This window comes from Pteropus alecto, unplaced genomic scaffold, assembly GCF_000325575.1.
Source record: "Pteropus alecto unplaced genomic scaffold, ASM32557v1 scaffold67, whole genome shotgun sequence".
Taxonomy (NCBI): Eukaryota; Metazoa; Chordata; class Mammalia; order Chiroptera; family Pteropodidae; genus Pteropus; species Pteropus alecto.
In genome coordinates this window covers 4,290,016-4,313,901 of record NW_006441061.1, presented here as the reverse complement: position 1 = coordinate 4,313,901, position 23,886 = coordinate 4,290,016, and the positions used below count along the sequence as shown (strand labels likewise).

General features: G+C 40.9%; 2 protein-coding genes, 1 non-coding gene and 1 pseudogene across 3 annotated transcripts in view; 2 read left to right on the top strand and 2 right to left on the bottom strand.

Moving 5' to 3' along the window:
• GLE1 (GLE1, RNA export mediator) overlaps positions 1 to 19,469 on the bottom strand; it is a 25,833-nt gene extending 6,364 nt beyond the window's left edge. The window contains exons 1-9 of the mRNA XM_025051243.1: positions 19,281 to 19,469; positions 15,900 to 16,121; positions 11,842 to 11,952; positions 9,974 to 10,122; positions 9,688 to 9,748; positions 9,172 to 9,426; positions 2,921 to 3,152; positions 2,211 to 2,323; positions 1,793 to 2,051 (exon numbers count right to left, since the gene is read on the bottom strand). Of these exons, the coding sequence (XP_024907011.1) occupies positions 1,793 to 2,051; positions 2,211 to 2,323; positions 2,921 to 3,152; positions 9,172 to 9,426; positions 9,688 to 9,748; positions 9,974 to 10,122; positions 11,842 to 11,952; positions 15,900 to 16,121; positions 19,281 to 19,379 (1,501 nt within the window). The 5' untranslated portion in view covers positions 19,380 to 19,469. The remainder of the gene's footprint in view (positions 1 to 1,792; positions 2,052 to 2,210; positions 2,324 to 2,920; positions 3,153 to 9,171; positions 9,427 to 9,687; positions 9,749 to 9,973; positions 10,123 to 11,841; positions 11,953 to 15,899; positions 16,122 to 19,280) is intronic.
• LOC112484887 lies at positions 253 to 371 on the top strand (annotated as a pseudogene).
• Positions 3,368 to 3,486, top strand: LOC112484863. The gene has a single exon (XR_003048270.1). It is a non-coding gene; the product is annotated as a 5S ribosomal RNA (ribosomal RNA).
• A 2,086-nt stretch (positions 19,470 to 21,555) lies between the features above and the next one.
• Positions 21,556 to 23,886, bottom strand: part of ODF2 (outer dense fiber of sperm tails 2) — a 29,574-nt gene continuing 27,243 nt past the window's right edge. Inside the window, exons 18-20 of the mRNA XM_015594119.2 lie at positions 23,198 to 23,360; positions 22,645 to 22,770; positions 21,556 to 22,215 (exon numbers count right to left, since the gene is read on the bottom strand). Of these exons, the coding sequence (XP_015449605.1) occupies positions 22,027 to 22,215; positions 22,645 to 22,770; positions 23,198 to 23,360 (478 nt within the window). The 3' untranslated portion in view covers positions 21,556 to 22,026. The remainder of the gene's footprint in view (positions 22,216 to 22,644; positions 22,771 to 23,197; positions 23,361 to 23,886) is intronic.

The window sequence follows — 23,886 nt, the reverse complement described above, 5'->3', positions numbered from 1 at the left end:
GTGTGTGTGTGTCTGAATTAGTTTCTGTTACTCATAATCAAAGTTTAAATTAATACAGCATGTCCAGTTTAGAAACACCCTGCCAAGCTAATTACTTTAAGTAACGTTACTCTAATTAGATATGGAGAATGAAACAGAGGAGGCAGCCATGGGAGTGACTCCCAGATTCCAGCTAAGGTGACGGAGTAGATAACGGTGCTATTGATTACTTAGTGCAAACAGGAGAAAAAGCAGGCATAAGAAAGATCACGAGTCTATGGCCATGCCACCCTGAACAAGCCCGATCCTGTCTGATCTCAGAAGCTAAGCAGGGTCGGGCCTAGTTAGTACTTGGATGGGAGACCACCTAGGAAGACCAGGTGCTGTAAGTGTAAAAAAAATAAAAAATAAGAGATTGTAAGCTGACGAGGTCCTTGCAATCTGTGAGGTCAACCAAAGGACCAAGGGTTGCCTCCCCTAAAAAAAAAAAAAAAATAGATCATGAGTTCAGATCTGAACACATTAAACTTGGGGTATCTGAGAGCCATCTAGGCAGAGATGTCCCTCGGTAGCTGGACCTAGAGAATCTGAAACTCAGAGCACAGGAATGACCCAGATGTGAGAGTCCTTGGCATCAAGGTGATGTGTGAGGTCACGGGGGTACGCAGAATGAGACGAGCTGGCAGGGAGAGCAGATCCCTAGAAATCACCTACGACTGAGGTGCAGGGAGGAGACCGAGGAAGCCCCAGCGGGAAGAGGAGAAGAACCTGAAAACTAATGCTCAGTGGAAGCCAAAGCTGTCACATTTCATAAAGGGGAAATCGACAACGCCACACGGAAACGTGAGGAGACCAGCAAAATCTTTGGGAGATGTAGAATCAAAGGAAACGTTTTAGGATGTGAGTGACTCGCGCATGTTTAAAGGGAAAGGAGCCTGAAAAAGGGAGTAATTTTGCAGAAAGCAGAAGAGAAGGGAAATAAGTGACGAGGCGACAGGAACAGAGGAGTAGGCGGAAGGATGAGTGTGGGCTGGAAGGACACCTCATCCTCTGAAACAGGAGACGCCGAGGTAAATGCAGCTGTGCAGAGGTGAACGGGGCAGGCGTCAGAGGATTGCACACCTGACACCTGATGGAGGAGGAGGAGGCAAGGCTGTCTGCGGTCAGCTGAGGGGGAGAGACTTGAGGAGAGTGGTGAAGGGATGGAATGGCTGTCAAGTCACCTCTCCCAGCGGCTGCTGGTATCCAAGAAAATGGCACTTTAAATTCCAGAAAGTGATATGTGTTTGTTTACACCTCGTCCTATTTCAGAAAGATTTCAGGCAGCAAAGTGATATGTAAGTTCTGCCGTATGGCCTCTCAAGGGAAGAAATTGCAACTTTCCTATGCTTTTTAGGCAACGAGTTAACCAGGGGAACTGGGACCCGAGCTGAGTCAGAGCAGCCTTCGGGTTGTACACACTCCTCAGCTCCCCGGCCACTGGGCAGCACAGCCTATACTTTGGAGGCCTCCACACTGAGAGCTCTATAGAAAACAAACCGCTGTTTCTAAAGAAGAAAGATTTTGCTCATGTCTGGTTCCTACTCTCTAAATCCCAGTCTCTGGAGAGAAAAGGAAGGAGTTTAAAAGTATTAACGGGCGGGCTTCAGGTCTGGAAAAGCTCATGCAGGACAAAAGCAAAGAATACAAGTCACATCCTAGGTTCCCTTGGTGACGTTTACCACGGTAACTTTCAATTTTAGTAAGAGCCATCTTAAATAAATTTCTATTAATATACAGCTTTTATTTTTAAGTCAATGAACACGTAACGATTACCTTATACATGCTGAAGAGTAAATGAAGAAGAGTGAAATAGAATGCATATAACGTACATTCACCTGATCCAACTGCCAACATTTGTTCAAACATACTGTGTATAGGAACCTTACAGATAAGGAGATTTGGAGTCTTAAAAAATAATAAAATGGAGCAAGGGGCCATGTTCTTAACTCCTTCGACCAACCTGCAATGGTGGAGATCTGGCTCACTGGGATGGTGGCAGCCTTCTGGAGGTCCATCTTTATCTTTTTGGCCTGCCAAGAAGAAAACAGTGACAGGCAGACAGTGTACTGAAGAGGTGAGTAGATATATTAAGATTAGGGAATGGGACACAGTGGCTACATTCCTTTGAGACACAAGGCCATTCGGAGCACTGTCGGCCCAAAGGATGCCCAACTTACACTCCTCCCTACCTGACTATCTTTGCTGTTGGTCAGTCCCTCAAAGGCCAGCACGCACTGACCGGAGGCCTCCTGCAGCTGCTGGTACCACTGCATCGTACTGTCTTGGACCTTCACCTGGAGATCTGAAGAATGAGAGAGGCTCTCATAATAGCTAGTTCTTACTGAACACAGTATGAGCCAGGTACTGTTCTAATCACTTTCTGTAACTGCTTTCGCTGTCCCAATAACCCCACGAAGTCGATACTATTATTATCTTCATTTTATAGATAAGGGAAAAGATAAGGAAACATATAAAGGTTAAGCCATTTGCCAAAGTCACATTGCTAGGAGGCAGGAAAACTAGATTCGCACTGATCTGGCTCCAAAGCCAGCATTCTCAACCACTGTGCTATATTGATTCTCTTGTGTACGAAAGGATCTTGTATTTTGTACATATTTATTTAAAATACTCAGTAACAGCAATACTTGGAATAATACTTCTACCAGAATTATACAGCATTTCGAGTCCTCGTGAAAAGTGTTAGAATCTGAAGTCAGGCTCTATATCAATCAAAACTAAATGTAATTCAGTAAAAGTACTGAATTTTACATTACGTACAAGTTCTGGCAAATTGTCCTGTTAATCTTAACAGTATATTCAAAACACATTCTTGTGCCTTTTCGCATTCTGAAACAACGCCAAGTTAAAGGACTGTATTTGTATCCACACCCAAACTCACCTTCGTTCTGCTTCCCCGCTGGGCCCTGGCTGGGAGCGGGGGACTCTTTGTGGACCTCTGGTCCCTGCTGCATCAGCGACTCCTGCCGCTTCGCCTGGGCCTCCTCTTCGTCCTGCCTCCTCTTCTCTTCGCAGGCCCTGGAGATCTCCTGCTGCAAGTCCGAAAGGAGGTCCCGCATTTCCTGCAGTGCTCTCTCGGCCACAGCTTGGTCCTCTGCCGAGGGAAAGCCGTTCTGTCCGGGTGACAGAGGCAGAGCTTAGCGGTTATACCCTAGGAACACTGTGGGGCTGAATCGCACCTCCCATTTCCGGAACTGGAACTGCCACACCAGTGGAGTACCAGTCCTCGGCATGGTGATACGTCTGCTTTCCTGTTCTTTTGAAGGAAGTACTGATTTGCCATCACGTCCACCGACCAGCACTGGCTGGAACACTTTAAAAGCCTGTTGTCTATGGCCATGCCACCCTGAACAATCCCGGTCCTGTCTGATCTCGGAAGCTAAGCAGGGTCGGGCCTGATCAGTACTTGGATGGGAGACCACCTAGGAAGACCAGGTGCTGTAGGCTTAAAAAATAAAAAATAAGGGATTGTAAGCTGACAAGGTCCTTGCAATCTGTGAGGTCAACCAAGGTTTGCCTCGCCTAAAAAACAAAAAATAAAAAAAAGAAAAGAAAAATAAAAAAAAAAAGTAAAAAAAATAAACAAAAGCTTGTAACAATTGTCTAGATAAAACTAATACTGTTTTAATTTGCATTACATGTAGTAATGGTGATTTTGAATTTACTTTGAAATTTATTAGACAATTACATATTTGTACTTTTATAAGCTGCTTTTCCCACCCTTTGTTCATTTTTTTCATTAGTGGGATGGAAGTAGAGAGTAATTTATCTTTTTTCCATAAATCATAAGGGCTCTCTTTACATCAAGGCCATTTAATTTTGGTCTGCTTTATGTGTTACAAATGTTTCCTAACTTGCAACGTGTCTTTAACTTTTATATACTCCTATCTATTAATCTTTTCCATCCTGACTTCTGCTTTTATTGCTGTGCTTATACAGGGCCTCTATACCTTAATATAATTCAAATATTCACCTTTTTTTTCCCCCACTGAAAATAATTTTTCTTTTTGTTTTTAAACATCCAAGAAATATGAAATTAAGAGGAAAGAATGGCACAAATTTAATCTTTACTTTTATGGTTCTAAATAATCCATTTTTACCCCAATGATCTGAAATGATACCTTTATAAAATATTAATTACCTACAAAAACTGTGTCTCCTTCTGGGCTTGCTATTCTGTTCCACTAATCTTGCTGTCTGTACCTAGGCAAGAAGAACTTACTTTAACTGTAGTGTTAGAAAAACATTTTATATTTGATAATGTAAGTCCCTCATTACTAGGTTTCTTTTTGAAACAGTCCAACACATTTTTTATTAGATATTTTCACTAAATTTATTTGTGCAAATTTGATAGCTACTTTAATAAGGCTTCAAGAACGTGGTAAATACTTCAGTTTAATCAAGCTTTGTTTTATAAATTCAATAAAGCTTTGTATCTTTCTTTATGTAAAGCACATCCATTTCATGCTAGTTTAAGTCTAGGTATTTTATATTCCATCATATTTTTAACTCTTTTTGTCAAAATTTTTCTAATTTTGGTCATATTACTGCTGTCTCTTAAAAAATCTAAGTTTCCAGCTTTTTACTCTTGGATTTCTAGGTAGACAATCATACCTTCCTCAAGTAACAATAATCACATTTCTTCATTTAAATATTTACTTTCTTTTTATTGTCTTGTATTGGCTAAAACATCTATAACAACACTGAAGAACAGTAATAATGTGGTATATTTTCCTTTCTTTCCCAACTTTAATGGCATATCTGAAATGTAGTCTTAGGTGGATACATACACTCTATCATGTTAATGAGAAATATTTTTATGCTGCTTTTTTCCTTCGATCAAGAAAGGATGTCAAATTTTAGCATATACTTTCACATCTGATAACATATAATTTTGCTCCCTTAACCTATTAGTGAAACGAGTTTCATGAATAGATTTCATAACAATTGAACCGGATTTACATTATACTTAGAATAATTGCTCTTTGGTTATAGTGCATTATTCTTTTGAGGCACTAATGAGCTTGAGTTTATCTTTTATTTATAACCTCTGCTCAAAAATGAGATTGCGCATAAGTCAAACTAACATGCACATTTCTTTTAGTGTGCTATTTTGTCAGAATTTTACGACTAGAATTATAAAATGAATTGAGAAGCTCTGTATCATTTCTATGTTCTGTCCCATAAACATGTTTCATAGTTTTGTCTGTTAAATCAATGAACCCACTCATTTTAAACCAACTCGTCCCAGAGTGGAAGAGAAAAAAATTTTTTTCTACAGAAAATTCATAAGCTTTCTCTTTCAATATTAAAATGTATTATAATGCTACATCAATTAAAATAGGATGATCCTGGTTTAAGAATAAACACCTATCAAGGAAACAGGAAAGAATATTGAGAAAGAGGTCCCAGGATAGTACTTACTGGGGTAAGGACTATTTATAAATCAGGAGGGGAAAAGCGGTGGTAAAATGTATGAATATTTAAAAAAATAAAGATCTTTATTTTCCACCAATCATCTAATAAATTTCAGATGGATTAAATGAGGGGGGAAAAACCCAACATTTCTTTACATCGAAAATGTCATAAGCTATAGTCATACTACACGTCCATGGGGCGGAGTACTAAGAAGTCATACAGAGACATGAGAGAAACGCTAAGCGGTCATCTCCTGGATGAGCTGCTAAGTGCAAAAAAAGCAAGGTACAGGAGGGAGAGCGGGGAGAGGGGAAAAAGGGGTAAAGGGGGACAGGGGGAGAGGGAGAGAGAGGGAAGGAGTGAGTGAGTGAGTGTGTGTGTGTGTGTGTGTGTGTGTGTGTACACATATGTATATATATATTTAATCCTGGGAGGTGGAGATGCATATATATGTATGTATTTGCTCCTGTTTTTAAAGAATAAAGACAGCACCCAAAAGCTAACAGAAATGGTCATTTGCAGAAAGACCATGAACAGGATGGAGGGCAAAAGAAAAGGAAGCTAGACTTTTCCAGATACACCTTTTTGGAAGTTCTTACTTTGCAACCACGTAAATGGCTTAAAAAGTATACAACAAAATTAAACTCTGTTGAAAAAATTTCTTAACAATTCAAAGCACAAATGGAAAAAAATCAACCTATCAAACTGGTGGCTTAACAATAAAGAGAATTATTTCAAGTAAAGTGAAATAGTAATTTAATTATACATCCCTTAGTGTTATACAGCTATAGCCAAAAACAAAACAAAACAAAAAAACCCACCCAAAATTGCAAAGAAATCTTAAAGTGTTATTCAGGAATCATATATTTAGTACTGGTATTAATGTTTTGAAATTGCATGTTATGAAATTACATATATATACATATAATACCATACATAGTAGGATAAAGTAAATAATGTTCATTAATTTAGAAACTGAGATTTTCAGTGTGGAATAAACATAATACATATATAAAATTAAAGATGTTAAATAAATGCTGCAATCCGATATCTGAATGAAAAAGATCAATGTGAACTAATGTATTTTCACCTAAAAAATTACATATTTTCTAGTTCTGTTCTAGAAAAGGCCTAGAAACAATGACAAACCCTAGTAACGAGACTGTGTTTTCTAAATATCTTTCCAACCACAAGTAATAAGGCTATTTGAAGAAATGCCCGATTCTAGGTCTGGAGAAGAAAATGTTCAAGATGAGGTAGGTACATCTTGGCTCACTTGTTTTCTGCTGCAACAAACACTACTTGGGGCCACATCAAAGGACAGAGGAGCCAAGTTGGAGGTGCCCCCATTGATCAAAGATGAGACGATTTTATCAACAACAAAACTATAACACGTTGAAACACACTGCACATCAAATACATAAAGATTCCTAAGTTCTTAATGATAATTTAAAAAAGAAACAACCTCATAAGTTACTGTAGAAGAATGTTAGAAAAGCAACTCATTATTCTGAAAACTGAAAATGGAAAGAATTGAATAGTTATTCTTTCCTTCCTATATAGACTGTATCTCAAGATAAATAGTTTATAGGGAAATTTTCTTTGTAGTAAAATTCCAAAAAGAATGATAAAATCAGAAAAACTCAAAGTCCACCACCATTAATGAAATAATGGATAGAATCAATGGCCAGCGATGGCCACTGAACCATTAGCTGAAGGTTAGCGGGGATCTTTGGAAGACAAGGCCGACAACAGCTGAAGCTACTGGTCAACCTTAACATCCCAAGTGGAAAGACCATCAGATACAATGTGCCTGCTGTGGAGCCACAACAAGTATATACTACCTGCTACGAAGTTCTGTGCCAAAAAAAATCAAATCTGAATCTCATCAGGGCTCCAGATTTGCGCTGCCCAGTAAGGTAGCCAGCCACCTGTTGCCACTGAAATTTGATTTTTAAAACATTTTAAGCTACAATACAATTCTTCAGCCTCACTAGTCAACTTTTAAGTGCTCAATAACCACATGTGGCTAGTGGCTACTGTACTGCAAAGCACAGATACAGAATATTTCCATCACCACAGAAAACGCTGTTGGACAGTGCTATCCTGAGTAAAATGACCAGTTACAGAAAATACAGGAATTAAAAAAACATATTAAGATATACATTTGAGATCCTGCTTCCCAGCATCTAGCATGTCGTCTGTTTGGCTCAAACTCTGATAAAATAGAAATAAATAAATAAAATACATCACAGGGTTAGAATTAGCAATCGCATTCTAGAATTTTCCAGAATGTAGGAAATTTTAAAGAATAAATGATCCAGAGTTTTTCAAATAAGTGGGGGAGAGAGAGAGAGAGCGCGCGCACGAGAGAGAGCGAGCGATAGAAGAGAGATAGAGCCTTGAGATTAAAAAACTTAAGTAGAAGACATAGGAAACCACACAGCTGAACCTCTGTGGATGTTAATTTCCTAACCAATAGTAAAAAAGTTTTTGAGACAACTAGAGAAATTTGAACACGACATTTGACCACACTAAATAATTAGTTTATTTGAGTGTGATATTACTATCTTGGTTATGTTAATAGAGAGTTTTATCTTTTAGAGATACACACTACTGTATTTTCCAAATGAAGTAATGTGCCTGAAAGTTACTGTCAAACCATGAAGGGGGCGGGGGGAAGGAGCGGTGAGTGGAAGTACAGATGAAACCAGCCGGCCACGTGTTGATTCTTGGAGAAAGGTGCACAAAGGTTCATTATACTGCTTTCTCCACTACTGTACAGGTTTGAAATTTTACACAAAGAAAGGTAAACAAAACTTATAAAAAGAGTTTGAATGGAAAATAAACTTCTGCCTCAAATATGATAAATGCTAAAGTTCTTTATTATTTAGAACTCATAAATTGTTCTTTTAAAACACAAACTGTGATAGAAATAGGAACGAAGGGCAAGAACATACAATTCATGAAAGTATGAACTGGCACAACTTTTGGATGTGAGCCGAGAACCTTAAAATTCCATAACTAAGTAATTCGGTTTCTAGGAATTTTATCTCCAAGAAATAGTTAGAAATGCGGATACTATATAAAATGACATCACTGAAGTGTTACGCACGGCAGTGCAAATACAGAAACTTAAATGTTTAAGACTAAGCATCCTTTTTTCAACAAATTTTGGTACGGATATATGCTGGATGTATAACCAATTTCATCCGTTCATCAAATATTTATTGACTACCTAGTATGAATTGAGGTGAGACTTGCAGTTTTTAACACTGCCTTAAAAACATCAAAATATTTTAATAATTATAGTAATTACATATTCAAAATTCAACGTTAACTGAAAAAAAGCAATGTACATTTCTGTAAGGTTTTAATTTTTACCATAAGCATAGTAGGAGTTCAGTATATATTACTGAATGAACTAAAGCATTTTGTAAGCAGAAGAAATAAATATTTTTTTAACCTAAGATAGTCTATATCTATAGAAGTCCAATTTGGGTTGGAGCTAACACACACACACGTGCACACGCATATACATGCACGCACACGTGCACACACTCTGTCAGAAAAGAAATAGAAAATATTAACAGTGGTTACCTCTAGGTAAGGAGATGACAAGTGATAATAAGCAGACATTATATTTAAATCAGAAAATGATTCTGCTTTGAAGGTTCTCCATTTCAAAGACACTGCCCCCTGAAGCTTCCTCACCTCTGAAGCAGCCCGAATGATGCCCGAGATGAGGCCGCACAGCTGGTTGCCTCGGGTCAGGAAGGCAGACAGGTCGAGCTTGAGCACATCTCGGTGCTGGTCCGAGGCGTCCAGCTGCTGGCTGAGGTGCAGCACCTCCTCCTGCAGGGCATAGAGGCTGCGCAGGCGGCCCTGGCCCTCCTCCCTCCGCAGCCGCTCCTGCTCCGCCTGCCTCAGGCGCTGCTGCTCTGCCTCCCGCAGCTTCAGGTTGAGGATCTACGGAAAGGGCCAGCAGGTGACCTCTCTGAGGTGACCTCTCTGTGGGGCTCCTGGGCTTTCTCTTTCTACATGCCTCTGGTCCCATGTGGGAGACAGGCTTTTGCGGATGGCCCCGGAATGGGAAAAAACTGCCCAGGGTCAGCCATGCAGAGCTGCGATATGGGCCAGGTCCTCCAGGACTGTCTGCCAGAACCTGACTCTTGGGGCAGGTCACAGCCAGACCCTGAAACACCCACTCTGGCCGTCCCAGACTCTGACCTTTGCTCTGTGCCGATGCTCAGCTTTCAGCTTCTCCTGCTGGCCCAGGGCTTCTCTGGAGCTGAATGAGAAATGGCAGGAAGAAACCATCAGCCGACAGCCGTGCCTCCTACGTGGTTCCACGCCCCCTAAAAGCCTCCCTGTGTGATACACTGGTCGCCTTTCTGAGGCTGGTTATTTTTCTGGGTTACAAACTCCTCCGGCTATTTTATTTGGACATTTAAGGACTCAGGAGAAGTGCAACTCCTCCCTTTTGGGCTCCTGGTCAGAGCTCAGGGAGGCTCACCTCTGCTCCATCACTTCCCGTAAGTCCTGGAACTCTTTATGATGCTTCAGTTCCTTCCGTTCGTCAAACCGCTTCAGCTGTTCGGATGCCATCTCAGAGAGCGCTCGCACCTTCCGCTCCTGCTCCTCCTGCCACTGCCTCAGGCCCTCCTGAAAAGGACGAGCACCTGCTCTGTGGAGCTCCATTAGCCCTTTGATCATCACCCCCCGGAACACCCTCCCATCTGGCCTTCACGCCATCAGATACTCGAGGGCATGGAATCAGCTGTGTGCCTCTCAGAACCTCTGCTCAGTCACCTCTCTCCTTCGGGTTGATCTTTAAACTCAGCTGTTATGGAAAGCTCTTCCACGTGCCCCATAAAGTCTGTCACTCCAGTGTAAGCTGGGAAGGGACAGGTATTTGTCAACATAGTATCAAATAGCCTTTACTTTTAAGCTTCCATCTTGTGTATTCTTATGAAGGTTTCAAGATGATCTACACAAGTCCTTACTCGAATTCCATAAACATGGCACGCACATTTCTAGCTCGCTCCTATCCTCATGTTATTCTCTCTGCCTAGATTTCCACCCTGTCCCCATACCTCCACTTAGGCCAGTCCCTTCCCCTTACACCGAAGGGTATCAGGTATGTTATTTATTATTCATGAGTACTCTCCTGTGGTTTTTAAGAGCAATTTGACATTTTGACTATCAAATTTTGTGGTACACATCCTGACACTAGTTCCATTTTAGGAATTTATCCTGAGGAAATACTTGCATATGTGTGCAAAGATATATGTACAAGGATGCTCACTGTAGTCCTGTTCACTATGACAATGAATTTAAAACAATTTAAAATAACTGGGGAAAGATTAAATATATTACAGTAGGTCATACTAGAGAATACTCTGCAGCCTTTAAAAAGGATGAGATGCTACATATACTGGCATAGAGATATACCAAAATATATTGTTAAAACATTACGTTATTCTACTTTTAAAGTTTTTAAAACTTCCAGGGCAAGAAGGTAAATTTAGCACAAGCATACATATCTTCTCCTCTGAGACTCTGTTTAAATAAGAGCTGGGAAGGAAAAGAGACTCAACAACTCTCTCTCCTCTCTCTCGCTCCTCTCCCCTCCCCCACCCCCACACATGATCTCCACTACTACCACCCTAGTCTAAGCAACCACCATTTTTTTTTTTTTAGTGCTTTAATGGTGTTCCCTTCTTTCACTCAGATTATAAGTCTTCTAACTATATTTTGCTTATTTCTCGTGTTTACTTCTGTCTCTCCCCACCAGCATGTAAGCTCCATGAGGACACGGATCCATGTCTACTCCGTCCACTGTTTTATCTAGATCTAAAACAGCATCTAGCACATAAGTGCTCAGTAAATATTTGTTGTCTCAATGCATAAATGAATAAGGGTGATGCCAGAAGACTTTGACTTTATAAACTCATGTGTTTTTTAAAAAATTTTACAAAATCATGCACTGCTTTCCTAATAAAAAATAATAAAGCCAAATAAATTAATTAAAATAATGCTATCCTTTTCTCAAGAGGCTATTAAGGCCCATCTTCTCAGTATAATATTATCTGACAACCCCAGATCACCTTCAAATTTTGCAGAAGTAAATAAAAGCTAGGAAAGGCTAAGTAATTTTCCCAAAGTCACATGTAAAATAGGAGAGTGTAGATTTAAAACTAGATTTGACTTCAGAGGGCTTACTCTTGATGGCTACATTATACCATCCCCAAAAATGAACTGGGAGCTACTAGGAGGTGGGGCACGATGATTAGCATATAGCGAGCAGTCATAAACCCTGAGACACTGCATTTAAATATGGCTCCCTAAGGTCAAGCCTGCCTTGCTTCATGGGTCACTTACTGTTCCTTTCATTCTGTGCACCAGCTCATACATTCGGATGCATCCTTCCACTTTGATCCCCCTGGAGGACTGAAGTACCATAGATTCTGTATGCTGGGACTCATGTTTGCCCTATATAGAGAGAAAACAGAAAAATTAAGCTTTTAAGAAGGTACGACAGTTGGTGTTTTCTCTTCTGGACAAAAACCACATCCCTACTTACGGACAAGTAATAACACGACAAAATAAATTAGGTTACACCAGTGTGCTTTTCGTGATATTGACTTTATTCTAATTGTTTTTCTTAATAAATTGGTGTTTGTTGAACTTTGGGTCTGTCCTTCCATCCTTCCTTCCTTTCCTTCCTTTCTTCCTTTCTTCCTTTCCTTCCTTCCTCCCTCCCTCCCTTCCTTTCTTTCTTTTTCTTTCTTTTTTCTTTTTTGCTTTTCCACTTGTTTTGATCTGCCCAGCCAAATTTTCTCCATTTGTGCTAGGATGGTTTGGGTGAACAAGCCTAACCGACGTCCCAACTCTTCCACCCTCCTAGCCTCAGGAGTAAGCATATGACCAGCTGGTAATCAAAGTCTTCTAGCCCCTGTAGCCAGTATCTACAGCAGCAATGAGGCTTATGAGCCAAGCTAGAGCAGAGTCCACCTTTGAATTTCTATGATGGAGCTATCTGGGAAGGCTTTCCCTTCTTCTGGGGATGCTAACGTAAAAGGATGTGTATCTAGGGCTACCAATAGCCATCTTGCCAGAGAGAGTCTATCTGAAAAATGAAACCAATAGGGTTAGGCTGAATTGAGAGATGGAGAGGCAAAAGCCCTATGTTTGGGTCACTGGATCAAATCAGAAATAATGTCAAGCAGAAATACACAAAAAATAGATTATCTAGATCACTGATTCCAAATGCACACCTAGACTTCCTGGCAATATAAGCCATTCAATTCCTAGCCCCGCCCCCTTTTTGCTTAAGCTACCAACTGGGTTTCTGTTATTTAATACCAAAAATTCCTAAATGATACAGTAATCCATTACTTAAAGCCATCCCAAACTTTATGTAAACCTCAAGAATTATGGAATTTTGTACCTGGAGAGGACCTCGGCAATTTAGTCTAGTACCAAATTATATGGGTAAAAAAACCAGAGGCCTAATGAAGAAAAGATGCTTGCTGGAGGGCATGCCGTAATATCGGCAGGATCAGAACTAGAACATGCTCCCTTTGAGAAGCTGCTCATAGAAACTCTAAAAAAAATTTTCGTCTTTTGAAATAATTATAATTCATAGGAAGCTGCAAAAATTCGTACAGGGAGCTCCTGTTTATGCCTTGCCCAGTTTCCCCCAATAGTAAGATCTCCATAAATACAGAAAAACATAAAAAACAGTAAATTGACATCAGTACAAGCCACAGAACTTATTAAAATTTCACCAGTTTTACAGGCATTCATTTCTGTATGTGGACAGGTCTACATAATTTTATCACATGTAGATTCCTATAATCATCATCACAATCAAGGTATAGAACTGTTTTATCACCATAAAGCTTCCTTGTGCCACACCTACCTTATATTCCTAATCTGTTCTCCATCTCTATAATGATTTTATTTCAAGAGTGTTAAATAAATGAAATCATATAGTACTTAACCGCCTGAGATTGGCTTTTTACTGCTGGTAGTACTCCATGGTATAGATTCACCACGGTTTAACCATTCACCTACTGAAAGACATTTAGTTGTTTCCAGTTTTAGGATATTATGAATAAGGCTGCTATGAACATTGGTGTACAGATTCTTCTTATGTGAATGTAAGTTTTGAATTCTTTGGGGAAAATGCCCAAGAATGCAATTGCTAGTTAAGTACATATTTAGTTTTTAAGAAACTGCCGAACGATGTTCTCAAGTGGCTTTATGTACCATCCTACATTCCCACCCAAAATGTATGAGTGATTGACTTTCCACATCATTGCCAGCATTTGGTGTCACTATTCCCTATTTTATCCATTCTGATAGGTGTGTAGTACTACCTCATTCTGGTTTTAATTTGTATTTCCTTAATAGTTAATGATGTTGAACTATTTTCATATACTCACTTCCCATTTGTACATTGTCTTAAGAGAAATGTCTGTACACATCTTACCATATTTTCTAATTAAAGGTTAGAAAGTGATTTTTTTAAACGTTTGAGTCTTGAGAGTTTTTTATATATTCTAGATAAAAAAAACCTTTATGAAATATGCAGTTTTACAACTATTTTCTCCTAGTCGATAACTTGTTTTTTCATCCTCTTCACCGGGTTGTTCAAAGAACAAAGGTTTTCATTTTGATGAGGTTCAATTTATCGATTTTTCCCTTAATGGATTGTGTTTTTGGCATCAAAATTAAAAACTCTCCACCAAGCCATAGGTTCCAATTTTGTTTTTTCATAGAAGTCTTACTGTTTTACATTTAAGTCTGTGATCACTTTGAGTTAATTTTTACGTAAGGTGTGATGTAAGACTGAAATTCATTTTTTTTTTTTGCCTATAATGTTCAATTGCTAGAAAAAAAAATTTAAAGACTAATATTTTTAAAGATGATGTGCTACATATAAACTAAAAAATAAACTTTATAGGCAGAGAACAGTGCAGTCTTTTATAATATGAATAATCATCTCTAATCTAAATTACTTTTTAGGATTATAAATTACTGTATTGTAAACTCTTGTTTGTTGTGAATAACTCTTGCATACACTTCTCAAGAGAAGATAGCGCATGAAAAATGCTCAACATCACTAATCGTTAGAGAGTGTAAATCAAAACCACAATGAGATACCACTTCACACTCACTAGGATGGCTATTATATAAAAAGTTTTCAGAAAATCACAAACACTGGCAAAGATGGGAAGCTGGAACCCTTGTGGACTGCTGAGGAACGTAAAATGGTGCAGCTGCTGTGGAAAACAGTACGGTGGTTCCTCAAAAAATTAAACATATATTACCATGTGACCCAGCATTCCAGTTCTGGGTATAGACCCAAAAGAACTGAGAACTAGTACTCAAAATAACACACGTACGTGTGTTCACAGCAGCACTATTAAACAGGAGCTGTTTAATAAATTATAACAGCGGTCCCCAACATTTTTGGCACTGGGGACCAGTGCTCCTATGAGAATCTAATGCCTGGTGACCTAAGGTGGAGCTGAGGCGGTGATGCTAGCGCAGGGGAGCGGCTGCAAGTACAGATGAAGCTTCGCTTGCTGGCCTGCCGCTCATCCCCTGCTGTGCAGCCATTTCTAACAGGCCATGGGCCAGTACCAGTCCACGACCTAAGGGTTGGGGACCTCTGAATTACAGAATATTATATATCTGGTAAGTACAACATTTACAAAGGTGGAAATAACGTGAAAAATAGTTCGTGAACAAAATAATGTTAGGAAGGAAGTAGAATCAAAAGTGCATATACAACTTAATTATGTCAAGGTACAAATAGTCAGCATACGAGCCTGGAAAGAAGTAGCTGTTGACTGAAATGATGATATGATAGGGAGATTTAAATTTTTTCTTCTGATGCTATGGTAATGTTTTTTCAATAACTGAAAGTCTGCAGCGGGGAAGGGCGAAAAGAACAAAGAACTTTGAAAGTATAGCAACAAGAAAAAGAACAATTTAACAGATGTTAAGTGAGAGAAGCAAAGGCAGGGGCAAACCAGAGACAACAAAAAAGTAAAAACTCATTCAGAACTAATGATAAGTAAGGTATACAAATTTTAAGAGCAGGTGTAAATTTTACTCTAAGGCTTCCAGCAACCGGCACAAAGAGGGAGGCCTTACCAGTTAAAAAGATGCAAGGTTTAGGAGAAAAAACAACCCAATCGCTCATAACATTAATTCCTATTCTTGGCAGTTAGAGGAAACTTTCTCTTTCTCGGTCTTTATAAAGAGAACACTGAGTGGTATAACCCACACTGTCCCTATAAACAGCTACAACAAAAAGCAATCATTATTTTCCCCAGGGTAAGGTCACTCTCCTATGACAATGTTAAATGATTCGACTTTGCAGCCACCACTGTCTTTTGGCTGCAGCCTATTAAAAACCTTACCTTGGTTCCATCTGGTGTTGCTGAGGAGCCTTGTGAGAAGGCAAGGCTTCTGACGGAAGATGTGGGAACAAATGAAGGTTGATCTAGGGCTGAAGCAGATCTGGAGGAGGATGAAGTCTCAGAAGGAGATCGGTTCTCTTGCTTGTGGGGTAGGACATGATCTACCACCCATCCAGAGTAGGAAGATAGCTTGGGAACGGACATACATTCTTCTAAAACATCCTAGAGAGAAGGAGAGGGTTAAGTTCAACTGGCATGTCAACTGATCTAAGCAACCAAAGATAACCCACTACATGCCTTCCTGAAAATCTAAAAAGGCTGTACGCAAACATACATACGTAAATACCAAAGACCCAAAGTAACTGCATTAATAATCAGAGATGAAGAGAGAGTACAGTAGTTTCTTGATAATGACTCTATTTTCCTTTTAGAGTATCAGACTAAATAACCCTAACTACAGAAAAAAAAATAATGCACAAAGATGGTCATTAAAGCATATGAAAAAGCAATTTAAAATGTTGGAAGAGAAAAGAACACTAGAAGAATTTTGAAGTAAACTATAGTATACACAGTGGGAGATCAGTCATTAAAAAATACTGATTGTGAATCCTATGTGCTAACTAACTTAAGATTCAATTTTAAGTGGAAAAAAAGAGTATAAATACAGTATGTCTACAATTACATAAAATAAAAACAAATGCTGCTACACTAAAAAACATGAAGGAAATATTCCAGAAGTTATGCTTAGGTAATAAGTGACATATTTCTCCTTGTTCTAATTTTACATATTAACTTTTTAAATAAACATTATAATTTTAAAGTGAAAATATGAACATAAAAAATAAGCAAAGAAAAGTAGTTACTGATGTAAAAGCCCATGGCTTAAAAAATGGAATTTATAACAGAAGACTATAAAACAAGTCCTAGATGCTCTCCAGGGTGTGTGTGAACAACTTATTCAACTGTACCAGTTAACAATATGTTTAGTGTACAGTGCTTTAAACCAGAGAAGCTTGTATCATTTCATTGTAGTTAAAGTACACAGCAAATTTTGCCTGGTAACTTCACTTGATGTCAGGAAAATACTATCAGGCAATATGGAGAGAACAGTATACTAGTGATTAAGAGCTCTGAGTTTACAACCAGCCTTTCTTGGTTTGAATTCCATCTCAGCATTCCACTTACCTGTAAAACCTCGGACAAGCTACCTAACCTCTCTGTGCCTCAGCTTCGTCGCTTCTAAAATGGAATAAAAGATCTACTTCAAAAGATTGAGGGAGGGCGGTGCTGTTAAAAGCATAATAAAGGACCTAGAACAGAACCTGGCACATAATAATTACTCAAAAATTGCAAGCTGTTATTTTATCTGGATCAGTGGTTCTCGGGCAGGGCCAATTTTACCCTCCAGGGGACATTAGGCAATGTCTGGAGACAACCGGGAGGTTGCTACTGGCACCTAGTGGTTAGAGGCCAGGGATGCTGCTAAACCTCTTATAACGCACAAGACAGCAATAGCGGCCCCCACCCCACAACAGAATTATCCAGCCCGGCCCAAAATGTCAAAGGTGCTGTGGTTGAGAATTCCTGATCTAGATCATAGGTACACGTCCCATGTACAAAAAATAGATATTCAACCCATGAGGAACCATCTGGACACAGAAGCAAAATGCTTTATGTACACTTTAGACAATGATGAGGCTCAGTTTAAAGATATACTAGAAATAACGTTGCTACCTTGTTACTATTCATACCCCAAAATAAATTCCAGAGGCAAAGTTACATACAAAAAACACCATAAGCAGAAAAAAATTCAACATGACAAACTAGAAGAAATACGTGCACTATATATCACAGATAAAGGTCTATTATCCCTGATACATAAAGAACTTGTAAAAATTAAGGGGAGAAAACCCCACCGAAACCCCACCAGAAAAAGGGGCAAATGACTTAAACAGGCAATTCACGAATAAAGATATAAAGTTATCACTTAAATATATGAAAAAATGTTCAATCTCAATCAAAAATGAAATGTATTATAAAACTACACTGAGACCTTATGTTTACCTATTAGATAAGCAAAAATTAAAAGTATAGTAATACATTCTGTTCACAAAGCTGTGAGCAAATGGGCACAATCATGCATTGCTGATTGGAAAGTAAATGGTAAACCTATTATGGGAAGGAATTAGGTGATATATAACAAAAACTACATGTTTATCTTTTGATCCAACAATCCCACTTCTAGAAGTTTATCTTGAAGATATACCTCCTACAGGGTGAAATATACATGCACAAGGTTACAATGGATAAGATCTCACTGAATAAAATAAGAACCTATGAGTCTGTACTAATATAATTAATTAAACAGGAGAGAAAAGAAAGCCCTCCCTTATGGTACAATGCCAACTGACAAATGTAGAAGGAATGGTGGATATAAGGAAAACACCATTTGGCTCTATCACAGAGGTGACTGGTTTAGGCAGAAATCCATTAATGTTAAGAGTGGAGTTCTGATGAGAGAAAAGCTACATATTGGTGTCATCTTGGAACACCTCTCCACGAATACTAATTAGTTAAAAGGGATAAATGATGAATTAAGTGGAGCTATCTAGCAGATACCAAAGTGACCAGGTGATCAAGGTTAGTAGCATCACCAGTGGTGTCAGGATGGTTTGAAGCATCTGTGTGCTTCCTGGAGTGACTGAAAACACAGCATTTCTGTGGTAGTCCTGCCAAGAATGCATACTCTGAGTATACACCAGACAGATCCATGCTGGGACTCACCCTACAGTATATAAGGCATGTATTCTTTAAAACTGTCAAAGACATAAAAAAACAAGAGAAATGCTTCAGAATTGTTTCACAAAAAGTCTGAAGTAGCTAGATTACCAGCGACTTGGGAACAGGAGCTAAATCTGAACTGTCCCTACATCCCCCCCTCCAGCGGTCTAGGACAGGACTTTACAAATACAGTGACCACGCCCCCATTAAACTTTACGGGTCCGTCCAATGTCATCTAAAACTCTGGTCTTTTTACTGGCAGCAATAGGTTAGGTCATATTAATTGTTCACTGCTAAAATTTGGATCTCTTAGCACAGGAGGCGCGCCGTAAATTAACTGACCCTGAGGCCTGGGTTGCTTTGACAACATGGGCGGAGGCGCCTAACTCTGGTTGGGGAGCAATGAAGCCTTCAGAAAGAGCACTTCTGACATAAGGAGTGTTCCCCAATGCCTAGAATGTGCCGGAGAAGGCAGAAATCCCAGGACAGGATAATGCAGCCACACAGAAGTCAAGAAACAAATGTGGGTTGTTAGGATGCACGGGTTCCCGGCGCAGGGGCCAGAAGGGCCACACAGCCCCCTCCAGGTCCATTGCTCACCTCGCCCCGCAGTAGCCAGTCGCGGTGGTAGCAAAGGCGACCTTTGTCGGAACTGCGCAGTGCCTGCAGGGTCTCCCAGCAGCGACCCTCCGACGGCATCGCACGCCCGGCCGCAGCTCTCCCGAGCTGCCGCTTGTGACAAAACAAGACCTCGAATCAGCCGCCCAGAAACGGGGGCTCGCTTCCGCTTCCGGGGCGCGTGCGCAGCAGCGTAGAGCAACGCACACACCACTTCCGGTGCTGACCCGTCCGCCGGCACACGGGCGGGCGCGTAGTTTGGACTCGGAAACTGGGAGCTCGCAGGGAGCTCCAGTCCAGAGGGCCTCTGAAACCCAAAGCCTCCTGATTGCAGAGGGAAATATGTAGTTATTGATGAGGATGTGAAGAAATTGGAACCTCTCCCACACTGCGAGTAGGACTCTAAAATGGGGCAGCTGCTGTGGAAGACAGTCTGGCAGTTCCACAAAAAGGTTAGAGTTGCCATTTGACCCAGCAATTCCCCTAGGTATCTCCCCAAGAGAATAAAAATATGCATCCATACAAAAACCTGGATGTTCACGTATAATAGCCAAAAAGTGGAACCCCAAAGTCCATCAACTGATAAATGGGTAAATAAAATAACAGTGTCATAAAATCGAAGTACAAATACATGTTACAACATGGATGGCCCTTGAAAACATGCTAAGTGAAAGAAGTCAGCCACAAAAGGTTACATATTGTATAATTTCATTTATGTGAAAAGTCCAGAATGACAACTCCATAGAGACAAGGAGACTTTTATTAGTGGTTGCCAGGTGCTGGGATGCAGGGAGGAGAGTGGCTGCTAACGAATAAGGCTTTCTTTTGGGGGTGATGAAAATGTTCTAACATCAGATAGTAGTGAGTGTCGCACAACTTAGTGATTATACTAAAAAACACAATTAGATACTTTAAAAGGGTGAAGTTCATGGTATGTGAATTATATCAATAAAAATAAATGTGCTTTACTATCACCCAAAGCCAGCTTTAATTAGAACCCTTTAACTTTGACCCTCTTTTTGCCTATTTCATGAGATCAGTTTGAAGTAGGAAGGCGTCTCTCTCGAGTTTGAAGCAATATAAATATTTTTCATTTTGGGGTTTTTTTTTTTTTTTACAAACTCTCTGGACAAGAAAAACATTGTTGGGAAAGTCCCAACAATGGACTCTGAGGTGTTTCCCACACCAGCAATATAAATACCAGGTCCCTGCGCTGAGGTTTGACAATAATGAGATATAGAAATAAGTATGCACGTAGGTGTAAATGGCAACTGTCTTTTCTTGGGACGGTCTTTCATAGATTGTAAGTTCAAGTCCGTTTATGTTAAGGGTGTGAAAACAGGCTTGGTTCTGTGGCAATGGCAGCTGGTAGTTGTTTTTTCAGAACTTCCTTGGCAAAATGAAAGCTGAACACTACAAAATTTGGGAGTTTTCTTGTGAAATCCAGACGTCTGGGTGGGGCCCATTACCTTTGAGGACAAGGGCATTCTCTGGTGTTGTGGACTTGGGTTAGAGTGGCTGAGAGAGGACTAGACTGGATCACCCAGAAGGCCAGTACCAGCTAGAATGAAAAGGTTAGGGTTCAGCACAGTATCAACTTTGTTCTCCTCTCTAAAGAATTTGTTGTTCTTTTAAATACAGGAAAATAGGAAGAGAAAAAATAGCCAAAAACCTTATCATTCAGAAACCAATTCATGTTTTAAAAATAGTAACATATGCATCATGTTTTAAAAATAGTAACATATGCACATTGCATCGTCCTCGTAAGTTAAAGTGATCCTTCCCCAAACACAGCAAGGCCTCCAGTCATCTCACAGGGTTATAATGTGAAAGCACACAAAGGAGAAAGAACCAATCTGGGCCAAAATGAAATCAAAAGACTAATGTTCCATGCACCAAGTATTTTAAAAGTGTTTACTGGCTCTCCTGCAGCATTTTACTTAATCATTTTTAGAAGAGGGATGGGGTGGGTAAAGGAAATCATCCAAAGGAGTCTTAAATATTGATTATAAAAGCTTTTTGTAAAACAATACAAATCTTTCCGGAATAAATGCATTCCATAGATACAAACCTGGCAACAAGAAACAAAAATCAATGAGCTTGGAATCGCACGTTTAAAAGGCCAACTGGACAGGAGCCCTTGAGTGTCTACTGTGAAGTGCGTGGGGGCAAGTGGCCTAAAGGACTCGGGTGAGAGAGGCTTCCACTGGGCTTGGGAAGGGAGCTTTGCGGAAAACACCGTGCCCATAATAAGGGAATTTTTTTGAATATGCTCACAGCCCAGGAGGGGCAGTGAGGACCTCTGGCTCACAGCTCCTGCCGGTTCAGGCTCAAGGAAACCCAAGAAAGATAGTCCTGAAAAAGAGGGTTGTAAGGGGACTGGAGGGAAAAATCTAGTCCCAACAGTCTCCCGGGACAGGAAATAGCCAAGTCATGGTGAGTGAAAATGTGGGACCCTAATAGTAGACTTAAGGCCTGGCAAGGTAATTAGAAACTTCCATCAGGCAACTCTATCAGAGAGGAGTGAACTAAGTGGTTCCTGCTCCTTCATCCCCTCCTGCTTTAGGGACTTTCATGGAGCCAGTAGCTAAGGACAAGATCCTGAATACACTTCACACTGGAAGAGAGAGGAAAACCAACAGGCTTTCCAGGTAGGGCTTGGCAACTCAACTCCTCAGTTCCCATGACATCAATCTGGGCTTCCGGCCCAAGACCAAGACCTGCGGCCTCAGGCTGGAGGCGATCTGGAGCGGATGGGAGAGCTGGTCAGGTAGGTAGTGTAAGGACTGTCCCCAAACACGTTGGCATAGGACGACTTGAGGAACTGGACGTAGTTCTGCATGCTGCGGTTGGTGCTCTCCGACTGCTCCAGGCGATCTTTCAGGTCCTGCAGCCGGCTCTGGTAGCGACGGTCAGCCTAAGAGGAGAAGGAGCCGGGGCACGTGTGTGAGACGTCCAGAACAGACAGGTTCATGGTGAGGCAGAGACTTTATTAGTGGTTGCCAGGGGCTGATGGGAAGGGGAGTGGGGAGTGGCTGCTAATGGGTCCAGGGTCTCTTTCTGAAAATATTCTCAACTTAGATGGTGGTGAATATACTATATTCACAGAATATACAACTCTGTGAATATACATTGACTTGTGCAATTTAAATGATTGGATTTTATGGTATATAAATGACATCTTAACAAAGCTTGGGATATACTTCAGGGATGAGAAAACGATTAGAGAAAAATCTAATCATGACGTATTCATAAAAACAACAAAACACCTGGCCCTGCAGTCCGCAGGAAGCCAGAATCTCAATCCTCTCCCTTCTCTTCCCTCCCGTCCTCCAGCCCAACTCACGTCATCTCGACTCCGCCGCAGTTGGTTGAGTTCAGTTTTGGTCCTGCTCAGCTGGGTCTCAAGGTCCAGGATTTTGTTCTGGGCTGCTCGCTCCTTGGAGACTGCGTGCTCCTTGGTTTGTTCCACCTGCCCAGAAAGTACAGAGGTGGAGCTGGCTTACCTGACATGGGGAACACCTGGCAAGGAGAGGGCTGGGCCACGCCCACTATCTGGTCTCTCTGTCAACACTTGCACATTGCCATGGAGAGGTCTTTGGAGCCTCAGGGCGGAAGCTAACTATGGGGACAACCTCTACAGCCAGCTCTACCTGCCCCTGCCCACCACCCTGTGAGTCGTCAGCTTAAGATGTGGCAAACCTACGCAGGCAGCAATTAAATGAGCAATCATGAGTAAAGTGCCAGATCCTTTACCATAACTGTTCATTTGGTCCTTGTGGTAAATTCATAAGTAAGGTACTACCTTATACCCATTTTTCAGATGAGAAGACAGGCTCACAGAGTTGAGGTGATTGCCCAAGGTCACAGAGCTTATTAGTAATGGAACTGAGACTGACCTGCCTTCTAGCATCTTCAATGGCGCTCTCCAACTGCCTTGCCAGGGTCCCACATTCTCGTGTTTTCTCCTCCAGCCGCAGCTGGGACTGGTGGATTGCCTCCTCCCTCTTGGCAATCACTTGCAGGAACTCGATATTCTGGGCACTGGTCGCCTCCAGTTTCCTAGGTGAAAGCACGCAGTCAGATCCTGCTCATACCCCTACTTGTCCTGTTCCACCCGGCCAGGGGGCTGCCAGCCACCCCTGGACTGGGGCTCTCATCACGCCAAGAATCTCCAAGGAGCCACAGGAATAAAGAAGTATGCTGATCAGCCAGGCGGCAAGGAACTGCGACTGGAGCAGCTGGTTGGAGAGCTGGATGAAAAGTGGGAAAAGCAGGCATAGACTGTGCGAAGTGTGCTCGTCATCACATGTGATAAGGCAACTGGCAGCTTAGGAAGGTGGGTTCCAGTATCATCCCCCCTTTACAGATGAAGAAACTCGGCCTCAGAGACGTGAAGCCATTGGCCCAATGTCAGCACAGATGGCAGGTCTGTCACCAAAACCCATGCCCTCAACTATTTCTGTTCACTGCTGCCTCCCTCGGAAAAGGGACTTCAGCTGGACCACTCAATGTGACCAGCCATGGGGCAGCAGTGACCATCTCGATGTGCATACACAGCCCCCACTGCACTTGAGACTGTGTTCCA